The 20,030-nt window shown below is 50.2% G+C and overlaps 6 protein-coding genes across 6 annotated transcripts; 3 read left to right on the top strand and 3 right to left on the bottom strand.

The window, feature by feature from the left end:
• Positions 1-909: 909 nt before the first annotated feature.
• On the top strand, positions 910-3,486 carry PKH3 (PDPK1 family serine/threonine-protein kinase; the record flags this gene model as incomplete). Its single annotated transcript, XM_033572430.1, has 2 exons — positions 910-3,081; positions 3,136-3,486. 2 exons carry the CDS (start codon positions 910-912, stop codon positions 3,484-3,486), a joined length of 2,523 nt encoding a protein of 840 aa, XP_033425745.1.
• A 1,022-nt stretch (positions 3,487-4,508) lies between these two features.
• ATNIH1004_007813 (Zn(II)2Cys6 transcription factor) lies at positions 4,509-6,428 on the bottom strand (the record flags this gene model as incomplete). The annotated part of the gene is made up of 3 exons (XM_033572429.1): positions 4,509-5,355; positions 5,412-5,949; positions 6,005-6,428. The coding sequence occupies 3 exons, from the start codon at positions 6,426-6,428 to the stop codon at positions 4,509-4,511; spliced, it is 1,809 nt and encodes a 602-aa protein (XP_033425744.1).
• Positions 6,429-7,337: 909 nt separating this feature from the next.
• On the top strand, positions 7,338-9,080 carry ATNIH1004_007812 (uncharacterized protein; the record flags this gene model as incomplete). The annotated part of the gene is made up of 2 exons (XM_033572428.1): positions 7,338-7,889; positions 7,971-9,080. The coding sequence occupies 2 exons, from the start codon at positions 7,338-7,340 to the stop codon at positions 9,078-9,080; spliced, it is 1,662 nt and encodes a 553-aa protein (XP_033425743.1).
• Positions 9,081-9,653: 573 nt separating this feature from the next.
• DIA4 (Serine--tRNA ligase, mitochondrial) lies at positions 9,654-13,344 on the bottom strand (the record flags this gene model as incomplete). Its single annotated transcript, XM_033572427.1, has 7 exons — positions 9,654-11,098; positions 11,635-12,112; positions 12,167-12,229; positions 12,290-12,324; positions 12,375-12,480; positions 12,903-12,933; positions 12,995-13,344. 7 exons carry the CDS (start codon positions 13,342-13,344, stop codon positions 9,654-9,656), a joined length of 2,508 nt encoding a protein of 835 aa, XP_033425742.1.
• Positions 13,345-13,752: 408 nt separating this feature from the next.
• On the bottom strand, positions 13,753-14,976 carry ATNIH1004_007810 (putative acyl-CoA:6-aminopenicillanic-acid-acyltransferase; the record flags this gene model as incomplete). Its single annotated transcript, XM_033572426.1, has 3 exons — positions 13,753-14,391; positions 14,460-14,861; positions 14,920-14,976. 3 exons carry the CDS (start codon positions 14,974-14,976, stop codon positions 13,753-13,755), a joined length of 1,098 nt encoding a protein of 365 aa, XP_033425741.1.
• A 565-nt stretch (positions 14,977-15,541) lies between these two features.
• ATNIH1004_007809 (uncharacterized protein) lies at positions 15,542-15,973 on the top strand (the record flags this gene model as incomplete). The annotated part of the gene is made up of 1 exon (XM_033572425.1): positions 15,542-15,973. One exon carries the CDS (start codon positions 15,542-15,544, stop codon positions 15,971-15,973), a length of 432 nt encoding a protein of 143 aa, XP_033425740.1.
• Between the last annotated feature and the right edge of the window lie 4,057 nt (positions 15,974-20,030).

The following is a 20,030-nucleotide window of genomic DNA, read 5'->3' as shown; positions in this document are numbered from 1 at the left end:
TATATGATAGATACAATATGGTAGCATGTCGATGTAGAGGGTTTATTTCATTTTTTTTTAGTATCCTATATCATACTGTGGCGGGGGTCCTTTGGTGTATAGAAGATAGCATCCCCAAAAGGGAAACCTGAGTGACTGGCTTCCCGAGACCATGAACGATGCAGGAGAGAGAGAGAGAGAGAATGCGATCACAATTGAGAAAAAAACAAAGAAAAACTGGCCATAATTGTTGACCAAGACACCATTCAGCCCAGCTAAATATAACCCACCCCCAGGCCGGGAGATTTCCGAGCCTCGACTGTTCTGGCGCTGCTAATAATAACCATCACAACTGAACTGACTTGCCCGATTCGGAAACGGATGGATCCTAAGGCTGCAATCCATCTCAGCCTCTTCTTCCAACTTCATTTTTCTTTCTCTCTCTCTCTCTTCTTCTCTCCCTTTTGTCTCTTCGTTATCCCCCCGTTATCCCCTCCATCTATATTATCTCCCTCTTCCTCCTTCTGTCCCTGAGTCATCCACAGTTGTATCCGTACCATGCATCAATCACTGTGTCTCCGACCGCCGCCTTAGTCCACGTCGGCCGAGTGCCCTCTCATTCTCTCCAACTATTCTTATTCGATTCTGGTTTTATTATTCCATTTATTTATTTATTTATTTATTATTATTATTATTATTACCGTTATTATTTGTCGGTTGCAAATAATAATCGTAAGAATAATATAGTAGCCTTTGGTTTTTTCCGTCCCTTTCGTCCTCCTTTTCCCCCTCCCTTTCCTCTACCGTGGTGGTGTCTTGTCTTGGCTGCTCACCTCCGTCTCTCCCGTCTCTCTCCCCCATCGTCAACCCTCCTTTTAAGCCACCCGGTCCGATTGTTTAACAATTAGACCGTCCGCCCCACCACCATCGATGCCCGTCATGGACGGGGACCTCAGTCTTTCCCAGTCTCTGGGAGGTCTCCGGATAGCAAATCCGGATGACTCGTCTCTACATTCGTCTGAGCAGACCGCGACCTCAACCTCGGCCGCTGTCTCAGTACCACCAGCAGTCCCCGATCCCAAGTGTGAATCGACCCTACTTCAACCATCAGGCAGCTCAACGTCTCTTCCCTACTCTCCAGCACCATCCTCCGGTGATGATGTCCAAGATGACTCCGCAAATCCCGCCGAGAATCGAAATTCCACCTTCCTTCCTTACTTAGAATCACAGCAGCAGTCGGGTCTGCAATTTCCCCCGTATATGACCCAGCAGCAGCAGCACTCTCCGCCAGGCCCCTCTCGCCCTTTATCGGGTATTTTCGCGAATGGTTCGACGTCAACATTAGCTCCCAGGGAGAGTTGCTACCGGATCCGTACCGATTCAGCGGCGTCGTCGGCATCCGAAAGCCAAGCCCGCGCAGAGTCTCGTGGTGGCTCGGCAGCTTTTCAGGCAGGAGTTCCCGTGCGTGATAATAGTCACAGTGATCGATCCTACAGGACTGCGCAGCTACCTGCTGGTAGTGGGCCTATGGTGATGCGTCAGTCTTCCCGCGCTCATGCGCGCGGTGGCGGCGGCGGCTCTTCTCAGCTCTCGGGGTCACCATATGGAATGGAGAATGGCCCTGCTTCAAGTAGTGAAGAGTGGCAGGACCGTGGGGCGGCCGTCTCGGTAAGACAGGAAATTGACTCCAATGGAAAACCTGTTGCGCGCTATATCAAAAAGGGGGTCCGTGATTTCTCGTTTGGGAACACCCTAGGAGAAGGCTCGTACAGTACTGTTGTCCTTGGCACGGATCGCCAGACTCTGAAGGAATACGCGATTAAGATATTGGACAAACGACATATCATCAAGGAGAAAAAGGTCAAATATGTGAACATTGAGAAGGACACCTTGAACCGGCTCACCGAACACCCGGGTATTGTTCGACTGTATTATACTTTCCAAGATGAGCGTTCATTATATTTCGTCTTGGATCTTTGCAAGGGTGGAGAACTGTTAGGGGTGTTGAAACGCATGTCTACATTCGACGAGGAGTGCACGAGGTTTTACGGTGCCCAGATTCTCGACACCATAGACTATATGCATCGACGCGGCGTTATCCATCGAGACCTGAAGCCAGAGAACGTGCTTCTTGACAGCCAGATGCACGTCAAAATCACGGACTTTGGAACAGCAAAGATTCTCAAGACTCTGCCGAGACCTGATCCGAGCTCGAGCGGGATGTTACCTCTGGACTCGACCGATCTTCCAGCAGAAGAGCGTGCCAGTTCCTTTGTTGGCACGGCGGAATATGTCAGCCCAGAACTGCTCACGGACAAAAATGCTTGTAAAGCAAGTGACTTGTGGGCGTTCGGTTGTATCATTTACCAGCTCCTGGCTGGCCGTCCTCCATTCAAGGCCGGAAATGAGTACCAAACCTTCCAAAAAATTGTGGCTCTCGAATACGAATTTCCTATTGGGTTTCCTACCGTGGCCCGGGATCTCGTCGAACGTCTACTCGTTCTGGACCCAGCACGACGTCTACCTATCGAGCATATTAAAAACCATGAATTCTTCCAGGGAATGCCCTGGGGCTCGGAGTTGTGGAAACGAAAGGCCCCCCGTCTCAAGGCGTACATTCCGCCGCCTCGCGAGCCCATCAAGCTCAACGGCGGAGACGGTGACAGCTTCCCTCCGAGCATCTCCACTGCACCATCAGGTGCCGCCAATGCTGGCTCGAGGATAGTCCCCAGGCTGGTGACCGAGCTGCCCCCCCCGAGCCAACTGGATATTGAGTGGTCTCCCGTGCTGACGAAAATCAACGAGCGAATACTCAAGCTGGGGAATTTGGTTGTTTTGTCTTCGCCGGCTCCTCACAGCCCTGTTTCGAAAAATGGGAATGGTGAAGTCGAGGCACCCAAGAAATTCTCGCGGTTTTTTGGAGGGAGCACCACGAAAAAGCGGCAGCGATTGGTCATGGTGACTTCGTCGGCTCGCATAATCTTGGCCGCATCTGGAGGTGATGAAAAGAAGGCAAAGACGGAACTGTCGTTGCTTACCCCTGGGACACAGTATCGCGCCTCGACCGATTCGAAGGGGTTTTCATGCTGGGTGGTGGATACTGTAGGAACCACCATCCTTTGCTCTTCTGACGCATTCTTGCTAACCTGTCTGTAGCGAGACAAACATTTCGTTTTCGAAGACCCCAAACCTTCCTCTGGTAATGCCGGTGCGACCGCTTTGGTGGCACAGGAATGGCTCGACGCCCTCGATCGAGCCCGTGAGATGGCTTTGGCTCAGCAAAGAAATGGATCATATTCTGCGGATGAAGCTTTCCGTGATCTATCGTCGGAATTGTCGAGCCATGCCAATACTCTGGACCGTAATTCTGAGATGCACCACGAAAACCCGTCATCTTCGGGTCGAACCACCTTAGTCAAACATCAGGCGAATGATTCCGACTCTGTTAAAGGAAAGAAACGGTTCAGTAGACGCCATTCAAGGAACGGCCTGGCAGCCGTTTTCTAGTTCATCACACCCTTGACATGCAAGTCTATACTCCCTCCTCTCCTTCCATCTCGCCATTGACGCCTACATGGTTGCTACCAAGAGCGTCATGCCTTCACTCAATCCCCTGATCCTTTCATGCATGAGAGTTGTGTTACTGGATGTTTCTTCCTATCCTACAACAGCCATGTGTGCTTGATTGGACTCCTGTTATGGATTCTGATCATGCATCTGTGCCCAACAACTGCTCTTTGTTTACATTTGCAGGCTTTTGCTCCTGTGATCTGATTTCCATTTCCATTTTACTTTTATCTTGCATCCCTGCAACGATGAGCGTGCTTTTTTTATTTTTATTTTTATTTTTTTGCTGAGATCACTGCATTTAGATCAGACGGAGTGTGTGCATATATCCCTCATCTGGCGCATGTTGTTATTTGTCTTTGTCCCCTTATCTGCGTGTCCAGATGTTTACTTTTCACTTGGTCGGAAGCAGAGGATTCAAGACCTTATCAGATTTTCGCTTTGTCAGCAGTACAGACACGAGGATAGTTATATACCCCGGCTCCTCGACATGCCTTGGTCAACCATTGCTGCTCTAGGTTTCGTTTGATATTATACCATTCAGTTTGCTACGCTGAGCGACTTTTATTTCCTTTCCTCTTTGTTCATTTAGGAGCGGAATTGATTCCCCGATCTGTGTCTTTTGTCCAGCGTGTCAGATTCCCCACTGCCCCCAATTCTTTTCTTTTCTTCTCCTTTTTTTCATCTCCTTAAATTTACATTCTTGTCTGATAGCATTTCGCTTTTATGGGATTTCATCACGGACATTGATGTGCCCTGTCTATCCTTTTTCACTTTGATATGTTATTTCTTGCCTCGAAATACACATCTATTAGCTGAGACCAAGCTCCTTGGGTAGCCAAAAGTGCACAATGTATATACATTGGAAAGGATGTCCATCATCATCAAGGGTGCTATTCTTTAGATATACACAAATATATACATATACAATTCTGCTGTGGAAGTCATTTGCTACTAAACCTCTATATGAATAGCCAATCAATGCGGGAATCATCCAGTTCCTGAAACCAATCAAAATCGTCATCAATTTCGCAAACGGAAGGCGAGTTAGACGACCCGGGCGGAGTCATGACCATCAGCGGTACGACGGAGTTTTCCTGCTGGGTTCCCTGCCGTCTGGCATCGCGCTTCCGCCACATCAAACTCAGGACCCAAGCGGCATTGCGGACATTGATGCTGGTGATATCGTAGTACAAGTTGCTCAGGGTCTGCAGGAGGATGGGTCGCTGACAGGGATCTCTGCACTCGGCGCCGGCGATGAAGGTCGGCCAAATGAGGCATTTGAAATGTGGGTCCGTGATGGGGATAAAGGCAATCTCGCGGATCAGTGAGTTAGTCACGTCGCTGTGATCGGAAGGGAGACCTGAGTTATGGGACTGAGCGACGCCCGTGCGAGGCTGGGAGAGGACTCGACCGGCGTACAGATACACGGCAGCGCGAAAGACACTGGCCAGTGTGACGCGCATGGACAGGTCCGGAAGATAGAGGCAGCTCTGCATGTCTTCGGCCCAGGCAAGGGGGTCGAAGGCTTTAATGTGATGGAGGATAGCACAGGGGAACTGGAAGGGATTTGAACCCTCAGGCAGGAAGGTTGAGTGAAAGTTCATGGTGGGATGTGAGCTGGAATTAGAGTCGGGCTGGGCACACCAGCCTTCATGGAGGATGAAGATGACCTCGAGTAGGTACGCAGGGCATCCTACCCATGATGTTTGCTCCAAGCGTTTTAGAACTTCCGGGCCCATATCTGAAGAGTAAAAGGGCCTTGTCAGGGATCCCGGCCGGGCGAGTGTGGAGCCCATGAGCTGGATACTAAGGGTGGCCAAATCAGCACTATTTGTGGCCGTCATACGGGGTGGGAAGCATACAGGAGAAATCCGTCGATAGCAAAGGTATGGAGGGAGTCCGTTACGCTCCGTGTCAGGGGAGCATTTTTCTCCAGGCCCCGACTCATTAACAATTTCTTAGCACCTTCCAAATGATATTTCCACGCTCCATCACCGGACTCAATGGCATCCATGAGTGCAAGCATCATGATCGAAGCCAAAATCCGGGAATCGTTTCGTTTGTCCGGGTCACGGAGATCCAACGACAGTTGATGGAGGGTGCGCTGCTTCAATCCGAGGAAGTGCTCATAGGTCTTGGAAGATGGACGTCGGGTCATGGAGCTAACCACGGCCTTTTCAACATCTTGCGGCGATAATACGGTCTTGGTGAGCGCCGATGCGTCTGTCGCCCATGGCGTGGGCGAGAAATCACAATTCGCCAGGACTGCGCAGTGTAGAGCTCCAGTAGCCGCCAGTGCGTATGCGAGGACCGGGGACTCCCCAACCAGCGGTGCGAGTTGACGGAAAGGATTATTTACGTCAGAATATAGCGCAAGATAAGTGATGAGATGCTGGTTGACTTTGCGAGACGGATTAGATGCTATTTGACATGGAGGGCTTGTCGTATCACCTACAGTGAGAGATATAGCGCCTTGTCATGGGACTCAGGTCTTTGACCACCGGATCTACTAGGCTGCGGGGCGTGGGGGTGTAGTTGGCATAAGTGACCACTGCCTGGGCAGAGGCCTGACCGTTGCTCTCCTGCACATGCGTAGCACTTGATCCAGTCTCCCGTGCATTTTGTATTTGCAATGGTCCGATCTGCTCGACGGGCTCTGCGTTGATTGAACTCTTACATGTCCGCGAAGAAGTGGACACGATATCATCAAAAGTACGGCCCATCATCTTTCCACGGCTAGCAACGCCCCCCTTGACCCAGACAAGGGGTTTCTGATACCCCAGACATTCTTTTCCCGCATCTCGACACTTTCGACACGTAGGGAGACCATTGTCGCAAATGATGCGTCGGCGGCGGCAGGTGTAGCAACCCTTGGTCATCACGCTAGTGACAGAGCTCGGCGATGAGAAATATTGATCCAGAACAACCAAACTACAACTCGCGAGGGGGATTCGAGTACGGCACTAGCCATCATCCTTGGACGAGAGGCTCACGGATCAAGTCGAATTGGACGTGCAGCGGACTTAGTGGCACAACTTAAGCATCGGTTGCGATGGCGAGAGAGGGGAGTCACGAACACGAGAAGAAAACGGCGATGACCAAGCGAGAAGACAAGAAAGGATACGAAGAAGAAAAGAAGAGAAGATGACTCGATCGGTGCTTTTTCGGCGGGGGAGGCTGAGTCAGCACTATCAGCACGTGCATGTGAGTTGATGACTAATCGACAAGTAAACAATGTCTGAAGAAGAAAAAACATAAAAAAAAAGGGAGAAAAGAAAAGAAAACGACGAGATTCACAGTTTCTTAGAGAGAGAGTCAGTCAGAGACAAACGGAGAGACAGACGAGAGACGCAGGAAATCTCGAATCCCTTCATTTCTTCTCTCATTGTTTGTTTATTTATGGAGGAACTGTCTGGACTTGGCTGCATGAAGTGGATCCTCTCATCATATCAGGTCTCACTTCTTCCTGTCCCTCGAGACGATTCGATTTGACTTGTCTTTGCTTGGAATATCCGAGACATCTGCTTGACTGTCCACACCCATTTTCCACCCTTTTTGTACGTCCGTTGATTCGCGTCCATCGCGCGAGGTTTGCCACCAGATCGTGCGCTCTTGAGGGGTTTTCCTGCAGAACACTCATTCCTTTCTTGCGTCTGTCGTTGACCGACTGAATAAAATCTTCCTGAAAAAATTTCCGCCCTGCGTTGGTATTGGATGAAAACGTTCACCAGCGCACCCATTCTGGTGTCCTGTCACACTGCGCGTTTCCTTAAGCGCCTTGCCCGACCATGACCACCAAGTCTTCCACCAACACCACCACGACCACCACCGCCGCCGCCGCGAATACTATCGAAATGGTCTCGCAGGCCCAAATTCTGGACCGGTCCCTTCCCATGCCGAGCGTGCCCTCATCAGTTTCGCGCCATTCCCACTCTAGTCGGCGACATCGCTCAAGTCGCTCACATCATGGGGGCCTTGCCCATCAGCCCCAGAATGATTTTCCCGTCTTCACGCACACGGGGGACGTGGAGATCGTCATCCGCGCAGGTGGTCAGGAGAAGCGGTACCTTCTCCACCGGCTCATATTGGCGCAATGCTCTGGGTTCTTCGAAACGAGCACCCGCGAAGAGTGGTCAGGACAGGCTGTCCCGAGGCCCCCGAATGTGGACCCGGGGGCACTGTCGAGAGTCAGCGAAGACAACTCGTCCCTATCGAATGGTTCAACTTTGGCCCAGTCCGACCCCGGAGCCATGCCCTGGGCGCCCGAGAAAAAGAGGTGGAGATACGAATTGGACTGGGAGAGCAAGTCCGAGGACGAAGAGCCGATCTTGGTCCAGAAGGTAGGTCCAATTACCTGATAATTGGCGTTTTCCCTCTGTCCGCAGCAAAGTCAGGTTCTTACATTTTGACCTTGTGGTTAGCCGCCGAGTTTTTCCAGTGCGTTTGGGAATGATGCGAGCCAGTATCCCCCATCGATGACCAAGCCCTCTAGCTCCCAAGCAGGATTTGTTCGCTCAATGGCCAATCTCGCAGGGATGCAGACTGTCATGAACCTGCCTCACTCGACGGGCGGGGCGAACGCGCCGATGGATCCCATTGTCCGTGACTATGATAACCTCTTCCTCCTGTTCTATAACTACCCACCGGCGTTGAACAGCGTGAACATTGCAACTGCCTATGCGGAGTGCCGGGCTCTGCTGGCGCTGGCTGACATGTACGACGCTCTTGCGGTCACTGGGCCCCGAGTGGATCACCACCTGTTAGGATTTGGTTCGCGGCTGTTCAAGCAGATTGCCAAGTATCCTCCGAGCTACCTCAAGCTCGGATTCCTTGCGCGGAGCCGCGTGATCTATTCAGAAGCTCTGATTCACGTCGTCGGTCAATGGCCAGCAGGACTATCTCACTTGCGCAATGGCTCCTACTCCCCCCTTCCTGACACCGTGTTGGACATCATCGAGGATAAAGTGGAGGACCTCGAGTTTATGAAGGCGCGCGTGGACTCCAAGCTCCTCCGGCTGACGCTCACCACCTCCCGCGGCGAACGGGTCAGTCCCGGAAATGCATATCTCGATTGGCTGGCAATCTCCCTGTTTCGACAATGGCTGGTGGACAGTACGACGCCACCCCCGGTTCCCATTCTAAAGCATCCCACCTCCTCCAACCCCCATTCGAACGCCCCCAACCATACCAGTCGTCCCTCGCAAACCACCACGGCCGTTCCGCCCATGTCTTCCGCTCAGGTGTACCGCCTGATCGGATCGTCCTCCAGCCAAGCGTACCTGACCCATGACGAGCTCAAGAAATTCCTCAAAGTTCACCCAACCCCCTCCTCGGAGTCATTGTACACGCGAGAGGTTTTGAAACGATTCGAGCGCAAGATGGATGAAATCAAACGGCTAGCTCGCGAGATCGTCAAACCGCTGATGAGGAACTTTCTCGAGCTCGACCTGAAGGGAGCGGAGATGACCGATGCTGGCCTTCCGTATTTAACCTGCATTAAAGTCGAAGATGCAGATGTTCCCTGGGACTGAACAGAACAGAAGACAGAGAATAGAGACGAATGATTGACGACCAGATCCAGAATTTACGAACCCAGTTTTTATGATACATCTATCGATACCCACGGATAATTTACTTGCCTTCATTTTCTCCTGTTTGCAATGTGACCGGCTAAGTGTTGACAATTTAACAGTTTCGGCCTTTTTTTTTTTTTTTTTTTTTTTTATTTCCCCCCCTTTTTCTACGATAATGATTTAACGTCTGGCATGTGTTATGACTCACGATACTCCGTTAGTTACCTATCTATTGGTGTTCTGTGTCTTTTTCTTGGAGGGATTTCCTCATCTTTATACGGAGTACTATTCTTCTGATCCATCCGGCCTTGTTTGTAATGTACAGGTTCGACCAAGAAAATGTGATATATGAGATATGATGTACGATCAATTAAACTCATCGATTCCAGTATACAGGCATCTGCCGTGTACTTCGTATTTGTCCAAAGGGACGAGGACGAGTGTAGATTTATATATATGTACATGGAGCTGATTGATATACCATTAATATACGGAGCACTCCGTACATGTAACTATTTATTATACATATCTCTAAGACCCAATAACTTCCATCCCTCCCATATAATTCCTCAGAACCTCGGGTATAACCACCACGCCGCGTTTCTCATCCCATCCATTCTCCAGGATCGCCGCCAACACCCTCGGCACTGCCATCGCCGTGCCGTTGACCGTGTGAGGGAATCGAGATTCCTTGATACTTCCGCCGCGCACGCGCGTCCCCAGTCGTCGACTCTGATAATCCGTACAGATAGATGCAGAGGTGACCTCGCCCCAGGCGGATTCGAGCAATGAGTCTCCGGGAGACGTGGACGATGCTGCACGCAGTCGGGACGGGAAGAGAGCCTCGATATCGCGTTTTCGACTGGCGCTAGCGCCCAGATCGGCGGTGGGCATCTCGAGGACGCGACATGGGAGACCGAGAGTGGAGAGGATCTCGATCTGGATGGAGAGAAGTTCATTGAAGAGGTCGTCTGATGTGACGGATGCTGCTGCTGATGATGATGACCCGGTGGGAAGATTGTCGGCCCATGCGAACATCTCGACCTTGGTGAACTCATGCACTCGGTAGAGTCCCTTGGTGTCGACGCCGCGGGAGCCAGCCTCGGCACGATAGCATCGGCTGGGCCCGACCAGCTTGACGGGCAGATCGACGGCGTCGAAGTCGCGACCGGCGTACATGGCGGCCAGGGGGATCTCGGCGGTGGCGGCGAGAGATCTCGGGGGTTTGGACCGGTCCTTGTCGCTTTGTACGATGGACCAGATCTGCTGCTCGTTGTGCTGGTCGCGCGGCTGGAAGCCGCAGGCCTCGGCGACGTAGGAGTAGACAATGGAAGGAGGAGAGACGGGTTTCCAGCCGTGTTTGCGCGCCACGCTCAGGGAGTATTGGATCAGAGCCTGTTCCAGTAGTGCCCCCTCGTTGAGAAGGAAGTACCAGCCCCAGCCAGTGGTGGTTGCGGAGCTGGTGAAGTCGAGAAGGCCGAGCGAGGTGCCGATGGCGACGTGCGAGCGGGTCGGGTCCGGTCGCACAGCACAGTTGGGCGGCGATTGAGGATCAAAGTTGATATATTCGATGAGTCGAGCATTGTGGCCGACGGGAGTTTTGGTAGAAGAGAGGTTGGGCAGGGACAGGGCCAATTTGTGGATCTGATCTGTGCACGCCGATCTCCGAGTCGCCATGGCCAGCGACTCGTCCTTCAATCGCTGTGCCTCCGACCGTAGGTTCGCCAGCTCTTGTTCCCTGGCATCGGTCTGGTCATCCTGACGGGCGAGCTGCGCGATGGACTTCTCCAGCTGCTTGATGCGGGATCGGGGGGCTTTGAGATCGTGGTCTAGACGGCGAGTCTCATCGGATAACTGCTGGATTTGAAAGGGATGGTCCGCGTGCGATGGGTAGTTCCGATCCAGGCTGTTTTTCGAGTAGAGCTCTGCGTTCTGGCGAATGTGTTTAATATCGGGAGTTGGCTTTGGAGCGGTGGCTGGTCGAATGGTTTCTGAGTGACGCGTCGACACAGAGAATTGACGCCGGAGGACGGGGCGTGTTAGTCTGCATTTCAGGCAGACATAGGGGGTTCGAGATGACGCCATTGTGAGAGAGGACGAGAGAGGAAGAGAGAGAGAGAGATAAGGGAGGTGGTGCAATGCGAGAAAGTCGGAGAAATCGAACCAAATCTGGCGATGCTGGCGCTTTTCCCGTTTGGGTGCATCCACTTTCTCCACGCATAGACCAGACGACATTCTATGGTTATTATTTAGAGTTTGATACTTGAATTAATACTCAGAATTTAATAGAATTAATTCACTACAGAAAGAAGATAGATTGCATGGAATTGTTTCATTCGCTCGCCTTGTACTATGCCTATTAGTCCTATCAACTTATTATCCTTGCAGGTTTATCAAATAATTTCAAAAAAAAAAAAAAAAAAAAAAAAAAAAAGAAAAGAAAAGAAAAGAGAAGAAAAAACCATAATTAACGCATAAGGAGTTTAAAAATTATATTATAGTCCCAGCTTACCCTTCTTAATTCGGCCCCCAACACCGGCAATCAGCACCACGATCGCCACCAGGACCGACCACAGAGAAATTGACAACACCGCGAGATTGAAGTCGGTGCGCGTGGCCGCCGCCACCGTTGCTAATTCCACAAGGAGCAGCATATATCCAGACACCCTATGATACTTATAGAAGCGTTTTCCGCGGTCGATACTCCCCAGAACTTGAACGGGAAGAAAGTACTGGATAACCCCGCCGAGAGCCTGCAGGATAATCAAGATATACGTGACGAGACCCAACACGCCGTGGGGCGAGTCGAAGTGCGGATGATCGCCCTTGTTGATTTCAATGATTATGAAGGCGATGATGAACGCCGCCACGCTGATGGTTTGGAGGGCGTAATGGATGCGTGTCCCTCGGAGCTTCTGCTGGGGTGTGACGGTGGGCTGTAGAATCAGAGACGCCTGTACTTGTAGGAGAAGGGCCGAGGAGTTGAGCAGCTGTGACGAATTAGCTCGATTGTCGGGATATTGAAGCGGATAATATAGACTCACCGGGTGAGCGGAGAAGAAGATTAAGTTATGGGAGAGGATGCCAGACCAGACGAGGATGACTAGCTAATATGATAATATCGGTCAGTCTTACACTGTAGCTCTCTTGAATTACAATAGACCTACAATCCAGATTCCAAACTGGGCCACTGTAGCCGATCCTACATTAACCATCAGCCTTGTTCTTACTGTGACCAATCCCAGAACTTACCCGTGAACAGGTTATAAAAGATATAATCTGTCTCTTTCTGGACAACTTGACCGGGTCGACCCAAGAGAGGTTCATCTTCTTGAGCTTCGATGGTCTGGGGATGTTCCTGGGGGATACCGGTGGCAGACGCCATGGTCTTTTCTAGATGATTTCACTTCCAGAAGATTTCTTTTCCAAATAGATGGATGAAGAAGAATTGAGGGGCAGATGGAATCGTTAGGACATGCTGCAATGACGAATTCATGCTTTGAATGGCCAATCAGTGGGTCCGTCCTATCTACTTCCGCGGTACCCCTTGACGGTGTGGCGGCTAGAGTGGATGCAGGTTCCCACATGTACTAGGTGCTCTACTATAGTCTACAAATGAGCATTTCGCTTTTCTCCCATTCGACAACATTCATTCTTAACTAAATGGTCTCAAATGACATCGCGAAAGTTAGGAAAAAAAAAAAAAAAAAACGCAGACCAAAACATTTCAAGAACAACTCAAAGACTATTCAAAACAAAACAAAACAAACACTACCTCACCCTGAAATTCACATCGAGAGATTCGAACAACCTAAAATCAGTTAGCCCTGGCAGGAACACCAACATTCTCCAGGCAATAGTTACAATAATACCAACGGGCCGTGCAGACACGACATTCATCGACCTCGCAGCGATGGATGCACCGCTGCTCCTGCATCATGCAGTTCACACACTCCACCGTCTCGCCTTCGTCGTCGTCGGCCGGCTGCTCACCTGAGTAGAACTCCTCTTCGGCGTCCGTATCCTCCTCCTGGCCCTGGTCCTGGATCTGGTACTTCGCATCGTCGAGATCTGACAACTGATCAGTCAGGTCGTCAATGCGGTACAAGACGACGTCGATATCGATGACCTCTGGGCCCTGGGCCAGCAGTAAGAGCTGCTCGTGCAGCTGGGCAAGGAGCTCCTTGCGTTCCTTGGCAATGCCACAGTAGGTGGTAGACATGTTGGCGCGCGATTGAGAACTCGCTGAGATTGTAGGGAAGGCAATGGAGTGAAGTTGTGTAGAAGATTCGCGTTAGAAAGGTTGGTAGAATCGGCAGTGTTGTAGAAGCGGGATCAAAATGAACAGGGTTCTGATGATGACACACCCTGATGGGTGGATATCTGGGAGTTTATATACTACGCAGAATAAAGACATTGTCAGATGGCCTCCTTTGTATTCTGTCCGTTATCATGGATAAGGAATGCCATTTTGGTATCAACTCTCAATGGACGTTTCCATTATTTCTTTGTTTGACATCAGTTGTGAGTGAGAACATCCATCCCTTTGCATTCAAGCCTTGTATTCCTTTGCCTGTGTTCCGGAAAACTAGACAGACCGATGGAGTTCCCCACGCCTCTGAAGGGATATTTAATTCCAGGGCATTTTGATAACGGAATGCGCTTCGGTAGTCCCCGGCTGTCCAATGACTACCTCCGCTTCTGGGCTATATGCTTGCAGGATCATGACGATATTAAACAAAGTAATACTCCGAATCGTACGGTGTTTATTCAGATCCTCGTAGCAGGCACAGATGGAATTGGGTGCATTGGAGGTATCAGAGAATATGGTCTCGCGCAGCAGCGACGGCGTGAGGCTGTCTCCTTGGATCCCTTCTCGAACCATCTCACTCGTCAGCTGGTCGATTCGATCCTGTCGGATGGGAGAACTGGGTGCCCAGTTGGGCTCCACCACATGACGGTTCTTAAGGAAATAGTTAGCATGGGTGATAATTCCGCTCTCGTTCTCCCGCAGATGCACATCTCCCAGAGGCGATAGCTCGAGTCCCAGAGATGTCGTGCTATCAGCAACCAATATATGTGCACTAGTGGCTATTCCTCCCAGGGAGGCAATGGCTTGCACCGCGTTTTCCACAGAGGTACTCTCGAGACACAGACGAAGCGCCATATGGATAGGCACTTTGGAGCTGATACAGGGATGCGCCTTGATAGCATTGAGACAGACTCCGACGCCAGAACTATTAAATCCAATCTTTCCTACAATACCGGCCTGTGGTTCGTTGAGTCAGGGCATATAGATCCCTTTCTGTTCCCTCCTCGTTTCGGGCAATAACTTACCTCGGTAACCATGTAGATCTTCGGCTTGCCCACTTGCTCGATGGACATCAACGCAATATTCTCTTTCACCATGCCGGTCCAATCCCAATTCTGCGCCAGAACCCGGGCATCATCCTTCTTCCACGAGAGACTTGTGCAGCCATCGGAGAAACTCCCCATGGAGATCTCACTGCGACAGTTCAGGGCCACGATATCCAAGATATCCCGTCCCGTGGCTTCTGCGATTCCCTGCATTTCGGCGTAGATATCAGGAGTGTTTTGCTCCGAGGCCACGCGGAATTCCTCAGCCAGCCCACGGACAGCATCCCAGGACATGTTGGCAGTATACTGGAACATCTCCTCGTAGACGTCTAGCTGCCTGTGGATATGTTGTCGGAGCTGACGGCCATGTTCAAGGCCAATCTGGTCAAATACCCATCATATTAGAACTGTAGTACCGTGGATTAGAACTGAGAGATACCTCTCTTGGGGTACCCTTAAGGACTATTTTGGGGGGATCCTCGACTTTGATCTGCATGATGGGCGATCTGTAGTAGGATATAGTATACCAGAACAGCAAACAGGACACGGAGATTTCCGGAAGACGAGATGACCAAACGAAAGGAATCGAAATGAAATGAGAGGGAGATCTTGCTTTATCTACCGGCCGTTGCTTCTTTCTGGGTGAGGGGAAGACTAGATGATCCAGAAACGGGAAGTCTATCCGACGCTTTGATAATCGCTTCCGGCCTCACGATATAAAACAAGACCACCAACTAAACCACTCATCCTTCTGCTCCTACCCGTAATATTAAACTCCCAGAGCTGCTCCATTTTTCATTTCACTCCCGTCATCCACAATGGAGAATAACTTGTCATCTCCGGAGTTTTCCACTACAAAACGGCATCCATCACAATCCACACCGGCAAGATTCAGCCCTCCAAGCCTTGTTCTATAAAGCCTCGCGCATTCACTCTGTCTTCTGCACAGAATCCAGGGAAAGGTGAGTATTGCCCCTCCTCCCCTTCATTTTGCCCTCTTACCTTCTCTCTCATCTTCATCCTACAATCCCTCTTCACCGGCCAGTCACAGACATAACATAATGACCAAAGCAGGACAAGAGATCCCGGCCACCATCACTGCCCTCCGCGGCCTCGTCTGGAAGCACACAGGCCGGGATGGCATTCCTCACCGACCCTATGGTTGTGACTGGGTGGAGTTCGAGCGATTCATATATCGATTGCTCGTGCTTAGAGGTCTGATTAAGGACGGCGATCGGGTCCCCGAGGACCCCTGGGAGATGTATCTGAGCGAATTCGGCCCGTTTCTTCCTCCCCATCATCCTCTGAATTTTCCGAATTCTATCCTGGTGACTCGTGACTTTTGCCCTCCGTTAAATTCGCCGCTGTCGCCGTTTTCGTTGTTGTCGTCGTCGGAGTGTCGTGTTCGGTTTGCGCCACCTGTGGTGGTTCCTAGGGATCTGGATGATGCCTATACGAGGCAGTCTCGTCGGATTCCTCGGTCGTTTACCTAACGTTGTGATGTGAGAGTGAAATTTCTCTATCTCCTTCTTTCTCTTTATGGATGAAGATGTGTGTGAGGTGGGAGGGAATAGGAAGATTGATTAACATCTAGGCAGGTTTGTTATAGGGATGATTGTTGTTGCATTACAGTGGAACGAGATTATGGGTGTCTGGGTGCTTGATAGATTGATTTATAGTAGGGATTTGTTGTTCTTGTTTTGTTTCATGCATTATTGAGAATATATTGTTCATTGTTAGTGGAAGTGAGTGAATGAATCCTTGTATTATCTGTTTGTCTAATATTTATTCCTTATTTTGAAAATTATTTTTTATTTCCACACACCGTAGACTTGATTGTGGTCCTTGATTCTTTTCTCTGTAAACTTGATTTCTATACACGTATAGACTAACCGGCCAGGCTTGTTTTCATCGAAATCTACTAAACCGTAATTCAATTGACTCTGGAATCACCAGAGGTAAATGAGAGATAGGCGGGATAGTAATTGGATTTCAAGAAACGACATTTTTAATAAGCGATTCAGCTTAAGGCCAAAAGAAGTAATACAATCTTCACTATCCAGTTTAAATCCTCGAGCTGGCACTCCACAAAGATCCCATCCTCCAACTAGATGGACATGCAGGGAGGAGTCGAATAAGCCCTAGCTCGTGGGACTGGACAATCATTTCAAGAACCCAACAGCTGTACCAAGTTACCGTCAGGAACTGGAGGTGGGTGTAAAATATGTTTTGCAAGAACTGTGCCAATACAAGTTCCAAATGTCTCACACACTCTTCGGGTGCTCGCAGCCGTGCATGCAGATTGCTCAACCACGCTCAATTCCAGCCTGTATGACCCCCGCCACGAGTCTCTCGTCTTTGACCCAGAGAACCGGGAACATTCGTTCCAAGAGCCCCTAGTTGCTGCTGAGTCTGAATTGCTCTCGGATATTGGTACAAGCCAAGAACCTCCAACAGCCAAATGGCCGCTGGTATCCATTTCTCCACAGCAGATATACCCCTCGGGTTTCCCCGGCAAAGTGAATAGTGGCATCTCACATTGGGATAAGTTGCACATATAGCAAATCAATAGCTCAGCGCATAAATTTGCAGCCCAAAGTGGATGAACTAGAATCTGCGTAAAGGCTGGTCGATGCCTGTACATCTGTACAAGGCGTGCACCGCAGCCCACAATAGATCACCCTAAGAGCAATAGGAGTCATTACCAACTTTTGTAGTAGTGCTCCCTATCATCGAGCTTTGCGTTCGAAATCGACTCAATTATACCCATACTCACCCACGCGCGAGCTCCAAGAACGCGTCTCTCAGGAAAACGGCCCGGGGAACCGTAGGGGAAAAAGATTGGGGAGAGTTGAGAGAATGGACGAATGAAGCATAATTAATTCACTAATTCATTAATTGCCAGTCCCCAGCCATTCATGGATTATTTCTCTGCAGCAGTGAATCCCTCACAAAGACATTCTCACTTCCCTAAGCTCTTGGACATCCAGAACATTATCTGGGTTAGTTCTTGTCTGGCCAATCAATGCACCGCACTGACAATTCTGTACGCTCTCTATTGACCAGCCAGCACTGCAATAAGGCCAGAAGCCACGAGAACTAGCCAGTATCCTACTTCCCGTTGCAACGACATGCAACTTGGCGAAAGGGGAGAGAGAGAAGAATGAGCCCTCAGAAGTCCAGAGACCAGTGGAATTGGCGTATTCGGTGTTTGTGCTCCAAATATCTAATAGGTGCTAGACCATATTTCTTTATCTTCGGCGTCGCCTAATAGGGCATACAATCAATATCGTGTCGAGGCCGCCACATGCGAAAAAAAAAGCCAAAAATAGGTTAACGATAGGAGAAATGATGCACGTTCTTGAGGCGCTCGGCGCGCAACTGACCCGAGGTAGAAACGTTCACGCAGGGAGTTCATTTAGGTCTAACATGTGTTGGTTGTACAGAGACAGCTTGGACCACCATGATCATCCGGTGCAAACATAGAGCTGTGTAACCTCAGGAAAGCCGCTACTGGTGGCTTGGACTGGGCATCTCAGTCCTTGTGGTACGTTGACACCTCTCAAAGAATGAAAGACTTTGATCCTTACCCACCTTGACAAAGAAGACGCAGCATATTATGAACGAGGCGGTGGTCGACATAGAGAAGGCACCCGAGCATATCAAAGAGGCAGACTGTGCCAGTACAACCAAACCTATAGGGAGTCTCCAACGAACCTCTGGATATTGGGCCATAGACCGTCGAGACACCAACTTCATAAATGCCGTGGTACTCTCCATGTTCAAGAGATCGTTACCTGATGGGACTCGAGTTTACGCTTCTGTCTAGCTCCCAGTACGTGGGAGTGATGGCCGGTATATTCGGGACGTGTTTCCACGTCGGTAGTCTCTGTATGACTGACCCTATGGTTGGGCTCTCCCAAATAGATGGAAATAGAGGTGCCAGATTCCACTCCTTCTGGAAGCCCTGTTTCCCGCCATTGTTTGTGTCACGATCTTTTTTCCCTTACTCCCGGGTCGCCCTGTTACGACATCATGCACGGGAAAAAGGGAGATTACCAGGAAGGTCGTTGAGTGGTATCATCCCACACCAATTACCGATATCGACGTGTCGCAGATTGAAATATCCATCGAGAATGACCGCGCCGGCTTTCGGGACTTTCGGGACCGCCGGCTCTTTTTCACCAGAGTGGTCCGGTTTCAACTCCATGTCCGCTTCTTGTACTCGGCCTTCTAAAGCGGGCGAGACAGAGGTACCATCACCTACGGCGTAAAGTACCACCCATGGGTTAACTCCTTATCCTCCCCCACTACTCCCACTTAGAGTCATTTGTATAGACGACGTGACATTCTGCAGCGTTGGAGATGATTGGCGCGAATGGCTCGATGCAACAGCTAGAAATCACCTCCGGCGCAACAGCAGCCTCCGTGTGTTCACAACAGTGGGGAGCCCATAATTGACCGGTTTGGTACCTTCCGGCCATGATAGCATTATTTTCTAGACCACCATTGCCGTCACATCCTAGTGATATGATGTCGCCGACAGCAAGGCCATCGCCTCTCCGGCCAAATATTCTCTGAATTTACTTGCACTAAACATTTTGCCACGATGCACAACCTCTAGTCCATTTAGATACTGCCCTCGAAGAAATCAACGCTAAATTCGAGACTCCGGGAATGGCACTGGCGTATAAGAAAGAGACGGCTAAGGCTAATCAAGCGAGGCTCGAGGATAGGGGGAAAGGATATATAGTAGGAGGGTAGGTATGATATGGAGCCGTGTAGTATGTTTAGCTCACGTGGTGCCCCAATAAGCCAGGCACACATGCATCAGGCCTAGTCATAGGCGAGCATGAATACTCCTGCCCCTGTTGAGAATCGTATACCCAGAGAAGGAAGTGGTTCTGTGTATCATGCGATCAGCCTCAGGAATCCTCCCGTGCACCAACTGATCTAGGCTGTCCTGGACGAGGTTACGGATGGCCCAAAGACACTATGCATGTTAGAATATATTCAGTCTTAACTAAATCCGCACAGACAATCTAGATCTTTATGAACAAGCCATAAAGGAAATCAAGGAGATGTAATCCGGACGAAAGCAAGTTACGCTGCCAGAATGTGTCAACATACTCGTCCTTTTTTTGTTTTTTGAAGCATGTAATCTGCCCATATTCAGCAAATGGACCAGACTACCTGGTTCCTAACGCAACGGAAGCGCAAACCGGCCTCCTATTTTGAATGTCCAGGACATACTCCGGCGTAGGCAAGGAGCCCGTTGACTAGCTTGGTACACCTGATCATCGTCGGTTGGAGGCATGAACATGCATATCCCTGAGCCGTAGGTACGAATCTCTTTGTGCTCCGCCACACTGGCCTAGGAGACACGTCAACCCGATGGACGAGGTACAATTTTTTTTGGATATTGAACGGGTCGGTCCGCTGGAAAATGTATTGGCACCTGCCAACGAGTCAGCCAGCCATTCAGAGATGCTTGTTCCAAGTTCAACCTCCCACCCACCTCGATGTGACACAACAACGCATTCGGCGACC

Source organism: Aspergillus tanneri, assembly GCF_003426965.1.
Source record: "Aspergillus tanneri strain NIH1004 chromosome Unknown AapTan_7_pilon_pilon_pilon, whole genome shotgun sequence".
NCBI classification, from domain to species: domain Eukaryota; kingdom Fungi; phylum Ascomycota; class Eurotiomycetes; order Eurotiales; family Aspergillaceae; genus Aspergillus; species Aspergillus tanneri.
This window is presented reverse-complemented; position numbering and strand designations above follow the sequence as displayed.